The sequence below is a fragment of the Schistocerca nitens genome, chromosome 12 (genome assembly GCF_023898315.1).
Source record: "Schistocerca nitens isolate TAMUIC-IGC-003100 chromosome 12, iqSchNite1.1, whole genome shotgun sequence".
In the NCBI taxonomy this organism is placed as follows: Eukaryota; Metazoa; Arthropoda; class Insecta; order Orthoptera; family Acrididae; genus Schistocerca; species Schistocerca nitens.
In genome coordinates this window covers 126,676,128-126,698,056 of record NC_064625.1, presented here as the reverse complement: position 1 = coordinate 126,698,056, position 21,929 = coordinate 126,676,128, and the positions used below count along the sequence as shown (strand labels likewise).

The 21,929-nt window shown below is 48.3% G+C and overlaps 1 protein-coding gene across 1 annotated transcript in view; it reads right to left on the bottom strand.

The window, feature by feature from the left end:
• LOC126215170 (synaptic vesicle glycoprotein 2B-like) overlaps positions 1-21,929 on the bottom strand; it is a 210,825-nt gene that overhangs the window by 88,930 nt on the left and 99,966 nt on the right. The window contains exon 5 of the mRNA XM_049941837.1: positions 21,586-21,707. Coding sequence (XP_049797794.1) covers positions 21,586-21,707 — 122 coding nt within the window. The remainder of the gene's footprint in view (positions 1-21,585; positions 21,708-21,929) is intronic.

Genomic DNA, 21,929 nt, shown 5'->3' with positions numbered 1-21,929 from the left:
CGTTAATGGGCTGTGGCCGCAGTTCCTTTGCCGACAGCACGGCAATGTCTGCAGCGCCTCTCCTGGCCATCTGACCATATCGGTTAGACCCTACACGACTGGAAAACCATGGCCTACGCAGGTCAGTCCCGATTTGAGTTAGTAAGACCGGATTGTAGGTCTTGAGTGTGGCGCAGACCCCACAAAGCCATGGACCCAAATTGTGAACAAGGCACTGTGCAAGCTGTTGGTGACTCCAAAATGGTGTGGGCTGTTTGCATGGAATCGATTGGGTCCTCTGTTCCAATTGAACCGATCGCTGACTGGAAATTCCTACGTTAGGCTGTTTGGACACCATTATCACCCATTCATGAACATGTTGCCAGACAATGATGGAATTGGGTTAGATAGAGCAGCAATCAGTCGTAGAATTAAGTTGGTTTAATATGGCATTTACAGTCACAACGCAGGTCAGATTTCGACCTGTGTCAGGTAATTATCAATGCTAAAACAAATACAAGAGTTGAAATGATAATTAAATGGACACCCTAGCTGCAAACAGGCGTTGATGTATTTCATTGGGGACATGTTGAAAATGTGTGCCCCGACCGGGACTCGAACCCGGGATCTCCTGCTTACATGGCAGACGCGCTATCCATCTGAGCCACCGTGGGCACAGAGGATAGTGCGTCTGCAGGGACTTATCCCTTGCACGCTCTCCGTGAGATCCACATTCCCAACATGTCCACAACACTACATTCGTAGTGCGCCTAATAGATGTTTGCCCATCATACTCATTACTCCTGGCAGATTAATCTACCAAGTCCCGTACGAGTTCGGGCATAGCGTGTGCGTTCGCACATGAAGGTCAATGGCCGGGAAACCATATTTTAACTATATATGATGGTATTTCTAGCAAAGCTGCATGGTCTTCCACGGTAACTGTTCTTTCGGGAACAGATACTACCATCATAAATACAAGAGTATATATTACAATGTGATTTATAAAAGTTATAAGTCCATCACATCGTTGTGTTTTAATGTTAACATTACATACCATTGCGGAATTGTAGCAGTTGTTCGTGCTCAAGTGAATGCTTACACAGTTCAACCGTTACTGTCGTAAAACTATATGTTGGTTTCACAGTGCACATCGGTTTTGCGTAGGGCGCCCTCTATGAGCTGCGACTGAAGTTTACAGTTTTGACTACATTTTTTGTAATATTTATGTTGTATAGTAACAAAGAAGTAACATGAAATTATTATGAGTAAAACTATGTAAAATTACAATTCTTACTTTTTCTCACGTCTGTAATGTGCTAGATGTTTAAAATTACTATAGGACGTAACAGTGACAGTTAACGCCTCATGGGCTAAAAGTACACTCCTGGAAATGGAAAAAAGAACACATTGACACCGGTGTGTCAGACCCACCATACTTGCTCCGGACACTGCGAGAGGGCTGTACAAGCAATGATCACACGCACGGCACAGCGGACACACCAGGAACCGCGGTGTTGGCCGTCGAATGGCGCTAGCTGCGCATCATTTGTGCACCGCCGCCGTCAGTGTTAGCCAGTTTGCCGTGGCATGCCGCATGCCGCGACAGCGTGGACGTGAACCATATGTGCAGTTGACGGACTTTGAGCGAGGGCGTATAGTGGGCATGCGGGAGGCCGGGTGGACGTACCGCCGAATTGCTCAACACGTGGGGCGTGAGGTCTCCACAGTACATCGATGTTGTCGCCAGTGGTCGGCGGAAGGTGCACGTGCCCGTCGACCTGGGACCGGACCGCAGCGACGCACGGATGCACGCCAAGACCGTAGGATCCTACGCAGTGCCGTAGGGGACCGCACCGCCACTTCCCAGCAAATTAGGGACACTGTTGCTCCTGGGGTATCGGCGAGGACCATTCGCAACCGTCTCCATGAAGCTGGGCTACGGTCCCGCACACCGTTAGGCCGTCTTCCGCTCACGCCCCAACATCGTGCAGCCCGCCTCCAGTGGTGTCGCGACAGGCGTGAATGGAGGGACGAATGAAGACGTGTCGTCTTCAGCGATGAGAGTCGCTTCTGCCTTGGTGCCAATGATGGTCGTATGCGTGTTTGGCGCCGTGCAGGTGAGCGCCACAATCAGGACTGCATACGACCGAGGCACACAGGGCCAACACCCGGCATCATGGTGTGGGGAGCGATCTCCTACACTGGCCGTACACCACTGGTGATCGTCGAGGGGACACTGAATAGTGCACGGTACATCCAAACCGTCATCGAACCCATCGTTCTACCATTCCTAGACCGGCAAGGGAACTTGCTGTTCCAACAGGACAATGCACGTCCGCATGTATCCCGTGCCACCCAACGTGCTCTAGAAGGTGTAAGTCAACTACCCTGGCCAGCAAGATCTCCGGATCTGTCCCCCAATGAGCATGTTTGGGACTGGATGAAGCGTCGTCTCACGCGGTCTGCACGTCCAGCACGAACGCTGGTCCAACTGAGGCGCCAGGTGGAAATGGCATGGCAAGCCGTTCCACAGGACTACATCCAGCATCTCTACGATCGTCTGCATGGGAGAATAGCAGCCTGCATTGCTGCGAAAGGTGGATATACACTGTAATAGTGCCGACATTGTGCATGCTCTGTTGCCTGTGTCTATGTGCCTGTGGTTCTGTCAGTGTGATCATGTGATGTATCTGACCCCAGGAATGTGTCAATAAAGTTTCCCCTTCCTGGGACAATGAATTCACGGTGTTCTTATTTCAATTTCGAGGAGTGTAATTATAAAACTGATATGGCTACATGAAGTACGTTATAGGAAGTATTGCACATTTTGTCGTGTTGGGACCTGTGTTAACTTAATTAGTTGTTACTTGACAAAAGATACAACGTGAACTTTATTAACAAAATGGACTTTGTTGGCGCTAGTGACGCTTGTAAGCATCATTTCAATATGTCGCACTTAGTGGCCGAGAAATAAGATCAGTATGATAAAGCGTGATCTTTTGAACACTTACTTTGAAAAATGACTGTTTTACGTATTAATTGTTGCTAATAGTTACCCTCATTAGTCTGTGTGTTGTTCTAATGCAATAAGTTATGTAAATATAGTGTTATGAAAGTGGTAGTCGTTTAGATGATGGAATTTTTACAGATGGCAGTGCGCTGTGCCAGAAGATTCTGGACAATTCGAGCGAATGGTCTGGACACCCAGATCGCTGGATATGAATCCCATCGAACACTTAGGGGACATAATCGAGAACTGAGTTCGTCTGCACCATTCCACACCACCAACTCTTCGGCAGATATGTTCGACTATACAGGCAGCAGGGTTCAGTATTTCTCCTGCGGACGTGTAATGAGTTTTGAGTCAATGCCACGTCGAGTGGCATCACTAGGCTGGGAAAAAGGAGGTCCCACACAATCTTAGGAGGTGACACGTGACTTTTGTCACCTCACTGTAGCTGAAACTAAACACCGCTCATGAATAGACACAACTAGCTCTTTATACTCATGAAGTAATGAGTGCTGTCGACAGAGTATCTGAAATTCATTCCATACTCTTAGACGAGAGAGGCAATTCTGACGTTACGGCTAATAATGGAAGCAAGACCAAAGAAAAATCAAGACACTTTCATAGGATTTGTCGACCTGGAAAAAGCGTTCGACAATATAAAATGGTGCAAGCTGTTCGAGATTCTGAAAAAAGTAGGGGTAAGCTATAGGGAGAGACGGGTCATATACAATATGTCCAACAACCAAGAGGGTATAATAAGAGTGGACGATCAAGAACGAAGTGCTCGTATTAAGAAGGGTGTAAGACAAGGCTGTAGCCTTTCGCCCCTACTCTTCGATCTGTACATCGAGGAAGCAATGATGGAAATAAAAGAAAGGTTCAGGAGTGTAATTAAAATACAAGGTGAAAGGATATCAATGATACGATTCGCTGATGACATTCCTATCCTGAGTCAAAGTGAAGAAGAATTAAATGATCTGCTGAACGGAATGAACAGTCTAATGAGTACACAGTATGGTTTGAGAGTAAATCGGAGAAAGACGAAGGTAATGAGAAGCAGTAGAAATGAGAACAGCGAGAAACTTAACATCAGGATTGATGGTCACGAAGTCAATGAAGTTAAGGAATTCTGCTACCTAGGCAGTAAAATAACCAATGACGGACGGAGCAAGGAGGACATCAAAAGCAGACTCGCTATGGCAAAAAAGGCATTTCTGGCCAAGAGAAGTCTACTAGTATCAAATACCGGCCTTAATTTGAGGAAGAAATTTCTGAGGATGTACGTCTGGAGTACAGCATTGTATGGTAGTGAAACATGGACTGTGGGAAAACCGGAACAGAAGAGAATCGAAGCATTTGAGATGTGGTGCTACAGACGAATGTTGAAAATTAGGTGGACTGATAAGGTAAGGAATGAGGAGGTTCTACGCAGAATCGGAGAGGAAAGGAATATGTGGAAAACACTGATAAGGAGAAGGGACAGGATGATAGGACATCTGCTAAGACATGAGGGAATGACTTCCATGGTACTAGAGGGAGCTGTAGAGGGCAAAAACTGTAGAGGAAGACAGAGATTGGAATACGTCAAGCAAATAATTGAGGACGTAAGTTGCAAGTGCTACTCTGAGATGAAGAGGTTAGCACAGGAAAGGAATTGGTGGCGGGCCGCATCAAACCATTCAGTACACTGATGAAGGAAAAAAAAAAAGAAAAAAAAACAAATAGCGCGAAAAGTGGCAATTGACCCCGAATAAAGAAAAGTGTGAAGTTATTCACATGAGTACTAAACGAAATCCACTAAATTTCGATTATGCGATAAGTCACACATATCTGAAGGCTGCAAAATTCAGCTAAATGCTTAGGGATTACAGCTACGAATAACCTAAACTGGAATGATCGCGTATATAATGTTGTGGGTAGAGCAAACCAAAGACTGCGTTTCAATGGCACAACACTTGGAAGGTGCAACAGGTCTACTAAAGAGACTGCTTACACCACGCTTGTCCGCCCTATTCTGGACTATTGCTGTGTGGTGTGGGACCCGCATCAGGTGGGACTGACGGAGGACATCGAAAAAGTACAGAGAAGGGCAGCTCGTTTTGTACTATCGCGAAATACGGGATAGTGCCACAGACATGCGTGAATTGGAGTGGCAATCGTCAAAACAAAGGTGTTTTTCGTTGCGACGGGATCTTGTCATGAAACTTTAGTCACCAGTTTTCTCCTCCGATTGCGAAAAATATTCTGTTGGAACCCACCTACATAGGGAGAAATTGTTATGAGTCTCGTCGTCAGTTGTTATGATGACAGGTGGCCAATGCTGAACAGAAACGTTTGTTGCAGGTTTGGCAGTGAAGTGGGTAAGGAGCTGGCTGTATAGTCTGCATTTGCAACGACTGAAATAATTAGCAGTCGTTGGTAAAAAATAATATATATAGTACTTAACTTGTGTTACAGGCCTCTTCATATGCCGCATATATATATATATATATATATATATATATATATATATATATATATATATATATATATGGTGAGTCACCTAACGTTACCGCTGGATATATTTCGTATACCACATAAAATACTGACGAATCGATTCCACAGACCGAACTGAGGAGAGGGGCTAGTGTAATTGGTTAATACAAACCATAAAAAAATGCACGGAAGTTTTGTTAGCACATCTGAACATATAAACAAATACGTAATCAGCGCCGTTTGTTGCATTATAAAATGTTAATTACATCCGGAGATATTGTAACCTAAAGTTGTCGCTTAAGTACCACTCCTCCGCTGTTCGATCGTGTGTATCGGAGAGCACCGAATTACGTAGGGATCCAAAGGGAACGGTGATGGACCTTAGGTACAGAAGAGACTGGAACAGCACATTACGTCCACATGCTAACAGCTTTTTATTGGTCTTTTTCACTGACGCACACGTACATTACCATGAGGGGGGAGGTACACGTACACACGTGGTTTCCGTTTTCGATTACGGAGTGGAATAGAGCGTGTCCCGACATGTCAGGCTTTCAATGTGGTGGCCATCATTTGCTGCACACAATTGCAATCTCTGGCGTAATGAATGTCGTACACGCCGCAGTACATCTGGTGTAATGTCGCCGCAGGCTGCCACAATACGTTGTTTCATATCCTCTGGGGTTGTAGGCACATCACGGTACACATTCTCCTTTAACGTGCCCCACAGAAAGAAGTCCAGATGTGTAAGATCAGGAGAACGGGCTGGCCAATTTATGCGGCCTCCACGTCCTATGAAACGCCCGTCGAACGTGTACCTCACCCCTCATGGTAATGTGCATGTGCGTCAGTGAAAAAGACCAATAAAAAGGTGTTATCATGTGGACGTAACGTGCTGTTCCAGTCTCTTCTGTACCTAAGGTCCATCACCGTTCCCTTTGGATCCCTACGTAATTCGGTGCTCTCCGATACACACGATCGAACAGCGGAGGAGTGGTACTTAAGCGCCAACTTTAGGTTACAATATCTCCGGATGTAATTAACATTTTACAAGGCAACAAACGGCACTGATTACGCATTTGTTTGTATGTTCAGATGTGCTAACAAAACTAACGGGGTTCCATTTTAAAGAAACGTAGGTTTGTGTTAAAAAACATACTTCCGTCCATTTTTTTGTATGGTTTGTATTAACCAATTACACTAGCCCCTCTCCTCACGTTCGGTCTGTGGAATCTGTTCGTCAGTATTTGATGTGGTTTACGAAATATATCCAGCGGTAATGTTAGGTGACTCAACGTGTATATATATATAATTACAAACATATTTAGAGAGGAATTACTTATGCCATACTTGACTAATAGCCTTGTTAGAGGTTGCTTCCTATCAGCTGAAGGCTATACTACTTTTCTAATTGACGTCCCGAGCAAGAGTGGCCGAGCGCACGCTAGAGACTTGTCGCAATCCCTAACAAGTCTGGTATCTAACGTTGATACCACAGAAATGATGAAGACGATAAAATAAGAGGAATCAGGACTCGCACAGAAAAATTTAAGTGTTCGTTTTACCCACGCGCCGCTCGAGACCTTAACGGTAAAGAGACAGCTTAAAAGTGGTTCCTTGAACTATCTGCCAGGCACTATTGTGAATAGCAGAGTAATCACGTAGATGTAGATGTAGCCGTTCCGACAAAGAGCGATCTAAGATTGTGGGACACGTGGCCAGCACGACTCCAATTCCGCCAGTCGTTATTGCTACAAAATGAATCCTGAGGATGGCGCTGCTGTTTTACCCGCCAGGGTAGCCGAGTGCGCTAACGCGCTGCTTCCTGGACTCGGGTAGGCGCGCCGGCCCCGGATCGAATCCGCCCGGCGGATTAACGACGAGGTCCGATGTACCGGCCAGCCTGGATGTTGTTTTTAGGCGGTTTTCCACATCTTACTAGGTGACTACCGGGCTGGTCCCCATGTTCCGCCTCAGTTCCACGGCTCACAGACATCTGAACACATTCGCACTATTCCATGGATTACACTCGACGCAGACAGTTGGGGTGCACTAACTCCTTCCCGGGGGGTACGGGGTGGCGGCAGGATGGGTATCCGGCCACCCCTTAAACATTAACATGCCAAATCCGACTAACGATTGCTGACCCTGCGTAACTGCGGTACAAGGCTCAAGCGATAGAACAGATGGTGGTACTCTCTTGAGAGCTCCTCATCTAGTGTCACGAGGCGGAGTGGAACCCATTCCTGACCTATTCACGTACCTCAGAGAAAGTCCGAGTACATGCTGCGAATCGAACCCGGGTCATTCTGAACCAAAGGCAGCTACATTAACCATTCAGCATCAGGGGTAGTCACAAATATGGTTCAAATGGCTCTAAGAACTATGGGACTTAACATCTGAGGTCATCAGTCCCCTATACTTAGAACTACTTAAACCTAAGGACATCACACACATCCATGCCCGAGGCAGGATTCGAACCTGCGACCGTAGCAGCCGCGTGGTTCGGACTGCAGCGCCTAGAACCGCTCGGCCACCGCGGCCGGCTGTCACAAATATAGATGGACACGCAACTGTATTGTCGCATTTATTTTTGTGAAATAATTGTACAGGCTGATTTAGAAGTCCCTTGACATGTCCTTAAAGGCGCTAACCATTGCCTCATATTTCTTGCAAATGCCCCTGAAGAATATTCATAACTGCGCAAAGAATGGCTATTGTTTCTGTTGTGGACTGGCAAGACAGCCAATCCACTGTGACGGGTAGCCGAAAGGCACGCGTTTAAGCTCACGCAGGCTGGCGTGAGGTCTGGAGCAGTTAAAGGACGTGAGACTAGTAAAAAAAGGTACGTGGCTTCTGGAATACTTAACTTTAATCCATAATTGGTGAACATCGGTCTGACGGTACATGCATCACAAGATAAATAGCAAATGATAATGGCGCCTTGCTAGGTCGTAGCAAATGGCGTAGCTGAAGGCTGTGCTAACTATGGTCTCGGCAAATGAGAGCGTAATTTGTTAGTCAACCATCGCTAGTAAAGTCGGCTGTACAACTGGGGCGAGTGCTAGGAAGTCTCTCTAGACCTGCCGTGTGGCGGCGCTCGGTCTGCAATCACTGATAGTGGCGACACGCGGGTCCGACGTATACTAGTGGACCGCGGCCGATTTAAAGGGTAAAGATGCTCGTTTTGTCGAGTTTGTGCACACCTGCCACAAGGTATCGAGGACGAAATTGTGATGGAAAACATTATGTTGGGTGTTAGATCCACATCTCACACGCTTGGCACCTAGCAAGTGTGATGTCTGGCGGTGACACCACAGTTTCAGCTCGAGAGTGAGGGATGAGCTACGACGAGATCCAATAGAACTTCCTGGGGAAGCGTGCAAGGGATGAGTCCCTGCAGTCGCGCTATTCATCTGTGTCCTCGGTGGCTCAGATGGATAGAGCGTCTGCCATGTAAGCAGGAGATCCCGGGTTCGAGTCCCCGTCGCGGCACACACTTTCAGCTGTCGCCATTGAGGTACATCAACAACACCTGTCGGCAGCTGAGAGTTTCAATTAATTATCATCTTCCTGGAGAAGTTTATAACACCACGCCCAGCTAGGCAAGCTACCAGGGATTTAGTGAATAAGCCCAAAAGAACAAGAAGTGTTGCCGATGGAGATGATGGACTGTTTTTGGGGAGACCAGTAACATCACCAGGGATCATAGACGCCGTACAGAATGCTATGAACCGCAGTCCAACCACCCAACACGACGGGTCAGCAGGGAGCTAAATGTCCCGCAAATGACGGTTTTTGCGGAGACAGAGAGTCTCGTTGAATAAACTTGCATGCGACATCGAGACTTTTGTGACGGCCTTCGTAGCGACAACACTTCGCTGTAGAAACGGCCTACGAAGTCACCGCCACACTTTTAATAGCGGGCCGACCGGTCCGCTGGAACAGTGAACAGAAAGATGAAAACCCAAACACTCGGATTAAATGAAAGTCGGTACTTATCTTTATTAACGACGATACAGAACACAGTGGTGAACATGGTCTACAGAAATCTGTCTAGTTCGAGTCGGAGCGGCTTGGTCAGCGTCGGCTGACGACAAACAACAACTCTGCTGCGATGAACACACAACGACTAGCAGTACACAATTCGGTGGCGAGTCTACAACTGAGCGGCGAATACAGAACTGTCCTAGCGCTCGCGACTCCAGCGCTTAAGAAGCCAGAAGCCAGCGGTGGCGCGCGCAGACTTGCGGCGATTTCCTGTCTCGCTGGCGCTGCTTATGCGGACGGCGTCCGGACTTTGATGCTGCCAACCTTTTTGGCAGCGGTCTCGGTTGGCATTACTGGCTAGGATATAACATAGACTATACACCACATTCACCCTGAAGACACCGCTGCTCATTTTGTCGAGTGTGTGCAGACTTGCCACAAGGAATCGAGGACGAAAATGCGATGCAAAACGTTACGTTGGGTGTTAAATCCACATCTCACACGCGTGGCAAGGTGGATGGAGGTAACAAACGCATTTGAGCAGATGAGCCGCCAAATGCTGTTCAGGATTGGGAGTGTGATACATCTAAGATGAATGTGTGGATGAGAGTGACCAAAACATAGGTCTCTGGACCTTTCATCTTTGCCAAAAAGACAATTACAGGAACAGTTTATCTTGCCGTCTTCGACAGTATCTGGTACCACAAGTGCAACAAACAGCCTCTCCTTTCAATCGTCGTACGAGCAACGAAACAGCAGATATCGAGATAACCGATTGCGGAATTGAAAAGCAGTTGCAATCCCTTAGTAGTGGAAAGGCTTCAGGACCACATGAGATGCCTATAAGATTCTACACTACTGGCCATTAAAATTGCTACACCACGAAGATGACGTGCTACAGACGGGAAATTTAACCGACAGGAAGAGGATGCTGTGATATGCAAATGATTAGCTTTTCAAAGCATTCACACAAGGTTGGCGCCGGTGGCGACACCTACAACGTGCTGACACGATGAAAGTTTTCAACCGATTTCTCGTACACAAACAGCAGTTGACCGGCGCTGCCTGGTGAAACGTTGTTGTGATTTATCGTACCGCGACATTGCTACTCGCGTTGGTCGAGATCCAATGACTGTTAGTGGAATATGGAATCGGTGGGTTCAGGAGGGTAATACGGAACGCCGTGCTGGATCCCAACGGCCTCGTATCACTAGCAGTCGAGATGACAGGCATCTTATCCGCATTGCTGTAACGGATCGTGCCGCCACGTTTCGATCCCTGAGTCAACAGACGGGGACGTTTGCAAGACAACAACCATCTGCACGAACAGTTCGACGACGTTTGCAGCAGCATGGACTATCAGCTCGGAGACTACGGCTGCCGTTACCCTTGACGCTGCGTCACAGACAGGAGCGCCTGCGATGGTGTACTCGACGACGAACCTGGGTACACGAATGGCAAAACGTCACTTTTTCGGATGAATCCAGGTTCTGTTTACAGCATCATGGTGGTCGCATCCGTGTTTGGCGACATCTCGGTGAAACATTGGAAGCGTGTTTTCGTCGTCGCCATACTGGCGTATCACTCGGCGTGATGGTGTGGGGAGCTATTGGTTACACGTCTCGGTCACCTCCTGTTCACATTGACGGAACTTTGAGCAGTGGACATTACATCTCAGACATGTTACGACCCGTGGCTCTACTCTTCATTCGATCCCTGCGAAACCCTACATTTCAGCAGGATAATGCCGACCGCATGTTGCAGATCTTGTACGGGCCTTTCTGGATACAGAAAATGTTGGACTGCTGCCCTGGCCAGCACATTCTCCAGATCTCTCACTAACTGAAAACGTCTGGTCAATGGCGGCCGAACAATTGGCTCGTCACAATAGGCCAGTCACTACTCTTGATGAATTGTGGTATCGTGTTGAAGCTGCATAGGCAGTTGTACCTGTACACGCCATCCAAGCGCTGACTCAATACCCAGGCGTATCAAGGCCGTTATTAAGGCCAGAGGTGGTTGTTCTGGGTACTGATTTCTCAGGATCTATGCACCCAAATTGCGTGAAAATGTAATCACATGTCAGTTCTAGTATAATATATTAGTCGAATGAATACCCGTTTATCATCTGCATTTCTTCTTGGTGTAGCAATTTTAATGGCCAGTAGTGTAGAAAGATTATGCGGAAGAACTTGCTCCCCTACTAGCAGTAATTTATCGCAAATCGCCTGAGCAACGAAAGGTACCTAACGACTGGAAAAAAGCGGAGGTCATTCCCGTTTTTTAACAAAGGGCGTAAGACAGATCCACACAATTATAGACCTATGTCGTTGACGTAAATCTGTTGTAGAATTATGGAACATGTTTTATGCACAAGAATTATGACATTTTGGGAAAATGAACATCTCCTCTATAAAAATCGACGTGGATTCCGCAAACAGAGGTCCTGCGAAACTCAGCTCGCTCTGTTCCTGCATGAGATCCACAGCGCAGTGGACAGCGGCACTCAGCTTGATGCCGTGTTCCTTGACTTCATTGCTGTTCAATGAAGTATCGGAGTATCGGAGCAGACTTGCGATTGGATTCAAGACTTTCTGGCGGATAGAACTCAACACGTCGCTCTTAACGGAACTGAATCGACAAATGTAAAGTTAATATCCAGAGTATGACAGGGAAGTGTGATATGGCCGTTTCTGTTTACAATGTATATAAATGGTCTAGCAAAAAGGGTCGGATGCTCTTTAAGGCTATTCGCAGATGATGCAGTTGTTTATACCAAAGTAGCGACGCCAGAAAATAGTAATATTTTGCAGAACGACCTGCAGAGAATTGGTGAATGGTGCAGGCTCTGGCAGTTGACCCTGGACGTAAATAAATGTTACGTACTGCACATACACAGGAAAAGAAATCCATTACTGTACAGCTACATTATTGATGACAAACAGCTGGGGACAACGTCTGCCGTAAAATATCTAGGCGTAACTATCCAGAGTGATCTTAAGTGGAATGACCACGTAAAACAGATAGTAGACCTTAAGGAAATGTAACTCATCCACGAAAGCAGTGGCCTATAAAACGCTTGTTCGCCCGGATCTTGAGTATTGTTCATTTATCTGGGATCTCTATCAGGTAGGGCTGATAGAGGAGATAGAGAGAATCCAACTAAGAGCGGCGCGTTTCGTCACGGGATCGTTTAGCTGACGAGAGAGCGTTACAGAGATGCTGAACAAACTCAACTGGCAGACGTTACAAGAGAGGCGTTGTGCATCACGGACAGATTTGCTATTGAAATTTTGGGACGGCCGTCTTCAGGAGTCTGACAACATACACTCCTGGAAATGGAAAAAAGAACACATTGACACCGGTGTGTCAGACCCACCATACTTGCTCCGGACACGGCGAGAGGGCTGTAGAAGCAATGATCACACGCCCGGCACAGCGGACACACCACGAACCGCGGTGTTGGCCGTCGGATGGCGCTAGCTGCGCAGCATTTGTGCACCGCCGCCGTCAGTGTCAGCCAGTTTGCCGTGGCATACGGAGCTCCATCGCAGTCTTTAACACTGGTAGCATGCCGCGACAGCGTGGACGTGAACCGTATGTGCAGTTGACGGACTTTGAGCGAGGGCGTATAGTGGGCATGCGGGAGGCCGGGTGGACGTACCGCCGAATTGCTCAACACGTGGGGCGTGAGGTCTCCACAGTACATCGATGTTGTCGCCAGTGGTCGGCGGAAGGTGCACGTGCCCGTCGACCTGGGACCGGACCGCAGCGACGCACAGATGCACGCCAAGACCGTAGGATCCTACGCAGTGCAGTAGGGGACCGCACCGCCACTTCCCAGCAAATTAGGGACACTGTTGCTCCTGGGGTATCGGCGAGGACCATTCGCAACCGTCTCCATGAAGCTGGGCTACGGTCCCGCACACCGTTAGGCCGTCTTCCGCTCACGCCCCAATATCGTGCAGCCCGCCTCCAGTGGTGTCGCGACAGGCGTGAATGGAGGGACGAATGGAGACGTGTCGTCTTCAGTGATGAGAGTCGCTTCTGCCTTGGTGCCAATGATGGTCGTATGCGTGTTTGGCGCCGTGCAGGTGAGCGCCACAATCAGGACTGCATACGACCGAGGCACACAGGGCCAACACCCGGCCTCATGGTGTGGGGAGCGATCTCCTACACTGGCCGTACACCACTGGTGATCGTCGAGGGGACACTGAATAGTGCACGGTACATCCAAACCGTCATCGAACCCATCGTTCTACCATTCCTAGACCGGCAAGGGAACTTGCTGTTCCAACAGGACAGTGCACGTCCGCATGTATCCCGTGCCACCCAACGTGCTCTAGAAGGTGTAAGTCAACTACCCTGGCCAGCAAGATCTCCGGATCTGTCCCCCATTGAGCATGTTTGGGACTGGATGAAGCGTCGTCTCACGCGGTCTGCACGTCCAGCACGAACGCTGGTCCAACTGAGGCGCCAGGTGGAAATGGGATGGCAAGCCGTTCCACAGGACTACATCCAGCATCTCTACGATCGTCTCCATGGGAGAATAGCAGCCTGCATTGCTGCGAAAGGTGGATATACACTGTACTAGTGCCGACATTGTGCATGCTCTGTTGCCTGTGTCTATGTGCCTGTGGTTCTGTCAGTGTGATCATGTGATGTATCTCACCCCAGGAATGTGTCAATAAAGTTTCCCCTTCCTGGGACAATGAATTCACGGTGTTCTTATTTCAATTTCCAGGAGTGTATTACTTCCCTCCACAAACATCTCGCGTATTGACCACGAGGAGAAAATTCGAGAAATTAGAGCCAGTCCATAGGCTTACCGACAATCATTCTTTCCAAGCACTAGTCGCGAGTGCAACAGGGTAGGAGGGATCAGATAGTGGTACCGAAAGTACCCTCTGCCACACACCAATACGTGGCTTGCGGAGTATGATGTAGATGAAAGACTGTTGTTTACCAGCAACACTGCGCAACTCCACACTTCGCAGTCATCGTTCGGGATCGCTTGGAGGAAACATTTTCTGGTGATGGGTTAGCCACGCATCATCCAGACAATGGGTTGTCTTCTCTCCTGACTTGACGCTCTCGGATTTCTTTGTTTGGGGTTTTGTAAGGTCACAGGTGTACCAGGTAAATATTAATAGCGTTGTCCAGGCGATACAGCTACTAACCGATGCAGTCGGAGCTATAACACAAGAGATGCTTGTGGTGTCACCGCTAGACACCACACTTGCTAGGTGGTAACTTAAATCGGCCGCGGTCCTGTAGTACATGTCGGACCCGCGTGTCGCCACCGTGTGATCGCAAACCTAGCGCCACCACATGGCGGGTCACAAGACACGGACTAGACCTCGCCCCAGTTGTACGGACGACATAGCTTGCGACCAGACGTACGAAGCTTTCCTCTCATTTGCCGAGAGACAGATAGAATAGCCTTCAGCTTAGTCCATAGCTACTACCTAGCAAGGCGCCATTTGTATCAGTGCTTATAGCTTGCCAATATTCAAGAGAGATGTATTCCAACAAGAGAATAAAAGTTAAGTAACCAACATCTACGTACTTTTCTTCTTATTCATTAATAAGTCTCATGTTCCAGAACTTCAAGCCCGTCTGCGTTAGTTTAGCGTGCACCTAGCTACCTCATTGTGTCTAGACTGTAGGAACTAGACACAACAATGCTGGTGGCCGTGTTTCGTACAAGCAAGAGAGATGGGAGCTGTGGCGTAAATCTGCAGGGTCACCACATCGAAATGTATTCACGCGGTGTATAATGAAGCTGTAACTTCCATTTTGAGAATAAAAGTTTGTTTCCCCAAAATGTGGAGGGACGTTTGCATCACGCTGTATGACGCTAACCGACTGCTTCACGAGGAAGACATTTTTTTTTTTTTTTTTTTTTAAAGGAGGTAGGATGTCAAACGGTACCTTGGAGCAGGAGAGGCACCACAGGACATTTTATTTTATACTGTCTATACTTTTACAAATAGATTCATAAAATTTTGTCAGCATAACCAGGAAGGATTCTGGATTCACTCTCATAGCAGTGGAAGTTCAAAAACATAACAAAATAATTTTTTTACATGTGAAATATCATCATTTTTTCACTTCCTATTGGCTGCGTTTGTTGGTATAGGTACACTTTTCTTCATACGTAAGAGAGATTCTTCGATGAATTTTGCACAGCATACAAACCATACTTACAGGTGTATGAAACTCCAGAATTTTCCAAATCTGTTAATACCTGTGGTAACAATTGAGATAATTAACTATAAAATTTGAGTTGTTTTTAAATATGAAGTTTACAATGTAACAGCTCATTCATTTTCTCATAAATTAAATAAATTCTAGAGTTTCATACACCTGTAAGTACGGTTTGAATGCTGTGGAAAATTCATCGAAGAATCGCTCTTACGTATGAAGAAAAGTGTACATATAGCAACAAACGCAGCCAATAGGAAGTGAAAAAAATGATGAAATTTCACATGTAAAAAAAAATTTTGTTATGTTTTGAATTTGCACTGGTATAAATGTGCATCCTTAATCCTTCCTGGTCATGCTGACAAAGTTTTATGTACTCATTTGTGAAAGTATAGACAGTGGAAATCAAAATGTTCTGTGGTGCCTCTCCTGCTCCAAGTCGGCCCCATTTGATGTCCTACCCACCTTGAAAGAAAGTTGGATGTTAAACAGAAATACTGGTAATTTGCCACTGATTCAGGGATAAACTCAACATTAATTGTCAGAACTTTGTCCAGCTATACTAGTTTCATTAGTTTTCCCTTTCATGAGGGAATTAATTACAATTTCGCAAATTACTGTAAAACTTGCTTATGTGCTCTCGGAATGGATACTGAGTAAGGCCATGAAACTTCCTGGCAGATTAAAACTGTGTGTCGGACCGAGACTCGAACTCGGGACCTTTGCCTTTCGCGGGCAAGTGCTCTACCAGCTGAGCTACCCAAGCACGACTCACGCCCCGTCCTCACAGCTTTAATTCCGCCAGAATCTCGTCACCTACCTTCCAAAGGGGTAGCTCAGTTGGTAGAGCACTTGCCCGCGAAAGGCAAAGGTCCCGAGTTCGAGTCTCGGTCCGGCACACACTTTTAATCTGCCAGGAAGTTTCATATCAGCGCACACTCCGCTGCAGAGTGAAAATCTCATTCTTGAGTAAGGTCATGTTGCCCGCCCGGCTAGCCGCGCCGTCTAACGCATAGCTTTCTATAGTGGGAAGGAGCGCCAGGTCCCCGGCACGAATCCGCCCGGCGGACTTGTGTCGAGGTCCAGTGAGCCGGCCAGTCTGTGGATGGTTTTTTAAGGCGGGACGAAGCTTCGTCGTTTCAAGGTCGCCAGTTCCATACCCAACACACACACAATACACAAAGTCATGTTTCTAGATTTCGGATGTTGTTTATACACTCCTGGAAATTGAAATAAGAACACCGTGAATTCATTGTCCCAGGAAGGGGAAACTTTATTGACACATTCCTGGGGTCAGATACATCACATGATCACACTGACAGAACCACAGGCACATAGACACAGGCAACAGAGCATGCACAATGTCGGCACTAGTACAGTGTATATCCACCTTTCGCAGCAATGCAGGCTGCTATTCTCCCATGGAGACGATCGTAGAGATGCTGGATGTAGTCCTGTGGAACGGCTTGCCATGCCATTTCCACCTGGCGCCTCAGTTGGACCAGCGTTCGTGCTGGACGTGCAGACCGCGTGAGACGACGCTTCATCCAGTCCCAAACATGCTCAATGGGGGACAGATCCGGAGATCTTGCTGGCCAGGGTAGTTGACTTACACCTTCTAGAGCACGTTGGGTGGCACGGGATACATGCGGACGTGCATTGTCCTGTTGGAACAGCAAGTTCCCTTGCCGGTCTAGGAATGGTAGAACGATGGGTTCGATGACGGTTTGGATGTACCGTGCACTATTCAGTGTCCCCTCGACGATCACCAGTGGTGTACGGCCAGTGTAGGAGATCGCTCCCCACACCATGATGCCGGGTGTTGGCCCTGTGTGCCTCGGTCGTATGCAGTCCTGATTGTGGCGCTCACCTGCACGGCGCCAAACACGCATACGACCATCATTGGCACCAAGGCAGAAGCGACTCTCATCGCTGAAGACGACACGTCTCCATTCGTCCCTCCATTCACGCCTGTCGCGACACCACTGGAGGCGGGCTGCACGATGTTGGGGCGTGAGCGGAAGACGGCCTAACGGTGTGCGGGACCGTAGCCCAGCTTCATGGAGACGGTTGCGAATGGTCCTCGCCGATACCCCAGGAGCAACAGTGTCCCTAATTTGGCGGTGCGGTCCCCTACGGCACTGCGTAGGATCCTACGGTCTTGGCGTGCATCCGTGCGTCGCTGCGGTCCGGTCCCAGGTCGACGGGCACGTGCACCTTCCGCCGACCACTGGCGACAACATCGATGTACTGTGGAGACCTCACGCCCCACGTGTTGAGCAATTCGGCCGTACGTCCACCCGGCCTCCCGCATGCCCACTATACGCCCTCGCTCAAAGTCCGTCAACTGCACATACGGTTCACGTCCACGCTGTCGCGGCATGCTACCAGTGTTAAAGACTGCGATGGAGCTCCGTATGCCACGACAAACTGGCTGACACTGACGGCGGCGGTGCACAAATGCTGCGCAGCTAGCGCCATTCGACGGCCAACACCGCGGTTCCTGGTGTGTCCGCTGTGCCGTGCGTGTGATCATTGCTTGTACAGCCCTCTCGCAGTGTCCGGAGCAAGTATGGTGGGTCTGACACACCGGTGTCAATGTGTTCTTTCTTCCATTTCCAGGAGTGTAGTTTTATAGTTATTTTAAGTGGGATGTATACACTGATGAGGCACAACATCATGACCACCTGCTTGATAGCTTGTTTCTCCGTCTTTGGAACGAAATGCATCATTGACTCTGCATGTCCGAGATCCGACTGTTTCTTGGTGAGTTTTTGGAGGAATGTGGCATTACATCTCTACGCACAGGTCATGTAATTCACGTAAATATTGGGGCCACTGATTTGATGATTATGATGATGTTTGGTTCGTGGGGCGCTGAATGCGCGGTCTTCAGCGCCCATAAAAAGACCCACTTCTTACACAGTCCAATTTTTTTCTCCATAATCCAATCTAGCCACTTTCACGAATGATGATGATGATGATGGTGGTGATGAAATGATGACAACACGAACACACACTTCCTGGTCAGAGAAAATTCCCAACCCGGCCGGGAATCGAACCTGGGACCCCGTGACCCAGCGGCAAGAGCGCTGATGGCGTCCGAGAGCGACCCACGCCGGTTACATAGGATTTAGAACAGGCGAATTTGATCGCCGAGACATCAGCGTGAGTTCACTACGATGCTGTCGAAACCACAGTAGCAGGAATCTGCCTTCGAGACACACACTGCTGAAAGATGAACTTAGCGTCGGGGAAGACATCAAGTATGGCGGGATTCAGGTGGTTGGCAGCTGTCAGCGTGTCTTCTATTACTGCCACAGGTCCCATGCAAGCGCAGGAGAATGTCTCTCACAGCAAAATACAGCTCCCACCAGCTTGCGTTTGTGCAGATAGTGTAACAAAACTATGATTCACCCGAAGAGCCGACACGCTTACATTTGCGGCGGCGCTGCTGTTTCTTTTGTCCAGCAGCACCCCCACCCCCCCACCCCCCCCCACCCCCCCCACCCACACCGACCTGTGAACTCGTGGTAGCAGATCGCCGGTACGAAAGCCGACCAGAAACCTACCGTACTGCATCTCGCACCAGGATGCATACAACGTAACTATTCCAAGAATCGGGAAAAGGTCTTAATTTTGAATGAAAGGTAGAAATACTGGCAAAACTTAGGTTTATTCTGAACCTTGAGACGTACATGTTCCCTGCCGAGCCTGTGCTAATCTTAACACAGCCATGCACAAACACTTTCATTCACGTTACTAAGTTAATGTAAAGTATTTCCCGAAATCTGAACAGCTACTAAGCACGGATTGTCCTTACATAAAAACGCTCGCCACACTAGTACACTACTGGCCATTAAAATTGCTGCACCAAGAAGAAATGCAGATGATAAACGGGTATTCATTGGACATGCATATTATACTAGAACTGACATGTGATTACATTTTCACGCAATTTGGGTGCATAGATCCTGAGAAATCATTACCCAGAACAACCAACTCTGGCCGTAATAATGGCCTTGATACGCATGGGCATTGAGTCAAGCAGAGCTTTGATGGCGTGTAAAGGTACAGCTGCCCATGCAGCTTCAACACGATACCACAGTTCATCAAGAGTAGTGACTGGCTTATTGTGACGAGCCAGTTGCTCCGCCACCATTGACCAGACGTTTTCAATTGGTGAGAGATCTGGAGAATGTGCTGGACAGTGCAGCAGTCAAACATATTCTGTATCCAAAAAGGGCCGTACAGGACCTTCAACATGCGGTCGTGCAATAACCTGCTGAAATGTAGGGTTTTGCAGGGATCGTATGAAGGGTAGAGCCACGGGTGGTAATACATCTGAAATGTAACATCCACTGTTCAAAATGCCGTCACTGCGAACAAGAGGTGACCGAGACGTGTAACCAATGGCACCCCATACCATCACGCCGAGTGATACGCCCGTATGGCGATGACGAATACACGCTTCCGATGTGCGTTCACCGCGATGTCGCCACACACGGATGCGACCATCGTAATGCAGTAAACAGAACCTGGATTCATCCGAAAAAATGACGTTTCGCCATTGGTGGACCCAGGTTCGAAGTTCAGTACACCATCGCAGGCGCTCCTGTCTGTGATGCAGCGTCAAGGGTAACCGCAGCCACGGTCTCCGAGCTGATAGTCCGTGCTGCTGCAAACGTCGACGAACTGTTCGTGCAGATGGTTGTTGTCTTGCAAACGTCCCCATCTGTTGACTCAGGGATCGACACGTGGCTGCACGATCCGTTACAGCCATGCGGATAAGATGCCTGTCATCTCGACCGCTAGTTATACGAGTCCGTTGGGATCCAGCACGGCTTTCCGTATTACCCTCCCGAACCCACCGATTCCTTATTCTGCTAACAGTCATTGGATCTCGACCAACGCGAGCAGCAATGTCGCGATACGATAAACCGCAATCGCGATGGGCTACAATCCGACCTTTATCAAAGTCGGAAACGTGACGGTACGCATTTCTCCTCCTTACACGAGGCATCACAACAACGTTTCACCAGGCAACGCCGGTCAACTGCTATTAGTGTATGAGAAATCGGTTGGAAACTTTCCTCATGCCAGCACGTTGTAGGCGTCGCCACCGGCGCCAACCTTGTGTAAATGCTCTGAAAAGCTAATCATTTGCATATCAGAGCATCTTCTTCCTGTCGGTTAAGTTTCGCGTCTGTAGCACATCGCCGGCCGCGGTGGTCTCGCGGTTCTAGGCGCGCAGTCCGGAACAGTGCGACTGCTACGGTCGCAGGTTCGAATCCTGCCTCGGGCATGGATGTGTGTGATGTCCTTAGGTTAGGTTTAAGTAGTTCTAAGTTCTAGGGGACTGATGACCACAGCAGTTGAGTCCCATAGTGCTCAGAGCCATTTTGTAGCACATCTCCGAGGTGTAGTAGTTGTAATGGCCAGTAGTGTAATAACCTCTTTGTCAAAGTCGCTTATCTCAATGGTTTACGCATTTGCAGCCCATATCTTGGCTAGGGTTATAACCCGTCTGTGTCTGCTCCGCGTCGGCCGCTGTGGCCGAGCGGTTCTAGGCGCTACAGTCCGGAACCGCGTGACCGCTACGGTCGCAGGTTCGAATCCTGCCTCGGCCATGGGTATGTGTGATGTCCTTAGGTTAGTTAGGTTTAAGTAGTTCTAAGTTCTAGGGAACTGATGATCTCAAAAGTCCTATAGTGCTCAGAGCCATTAGAACCATTTTTTGTGTGCTCCGCTTACATACTTTTGTTACCGCTTCATGTGCCCACAACGCCACCAGGCGGCATCCAAAGTCACGGTGGGCAGTGGTCATAATGGTTTGGTTGATCAGTGTATGTCACACTGGTCAAGAAAGGGTTAATGCTCGTAATATTGCGAGTTTGCTCGTGCGGGCGTGTGTGGCTTACCAGGCTGGGCGATGCTGGCGATGGCGAAGAAGATGCAGACGTAGACGATGTGTTGCGTGCGCGTCCTGTCCGAGTGGAACTCCCCCAGGTAGGCGTACGTCACGGCGGAGGGCCCACACACACTGCGGGGAACAACAGGGAAGAGCATTACTCCACACTGCGGGAGGTATCGGCAAGAAGGCAACACTGCTCCAGTTGCAGAACAATTCACAGGTGCTGCACATATCTGTAAATGATTAATGAACATGGAGTTCACATGCAGTTTACTTGTGGTGTGCGTACTGTAAGACCTTCGGTACATACACCATCAGATTATTTGACGCGTCGCTCTAACGAAGTAGGCG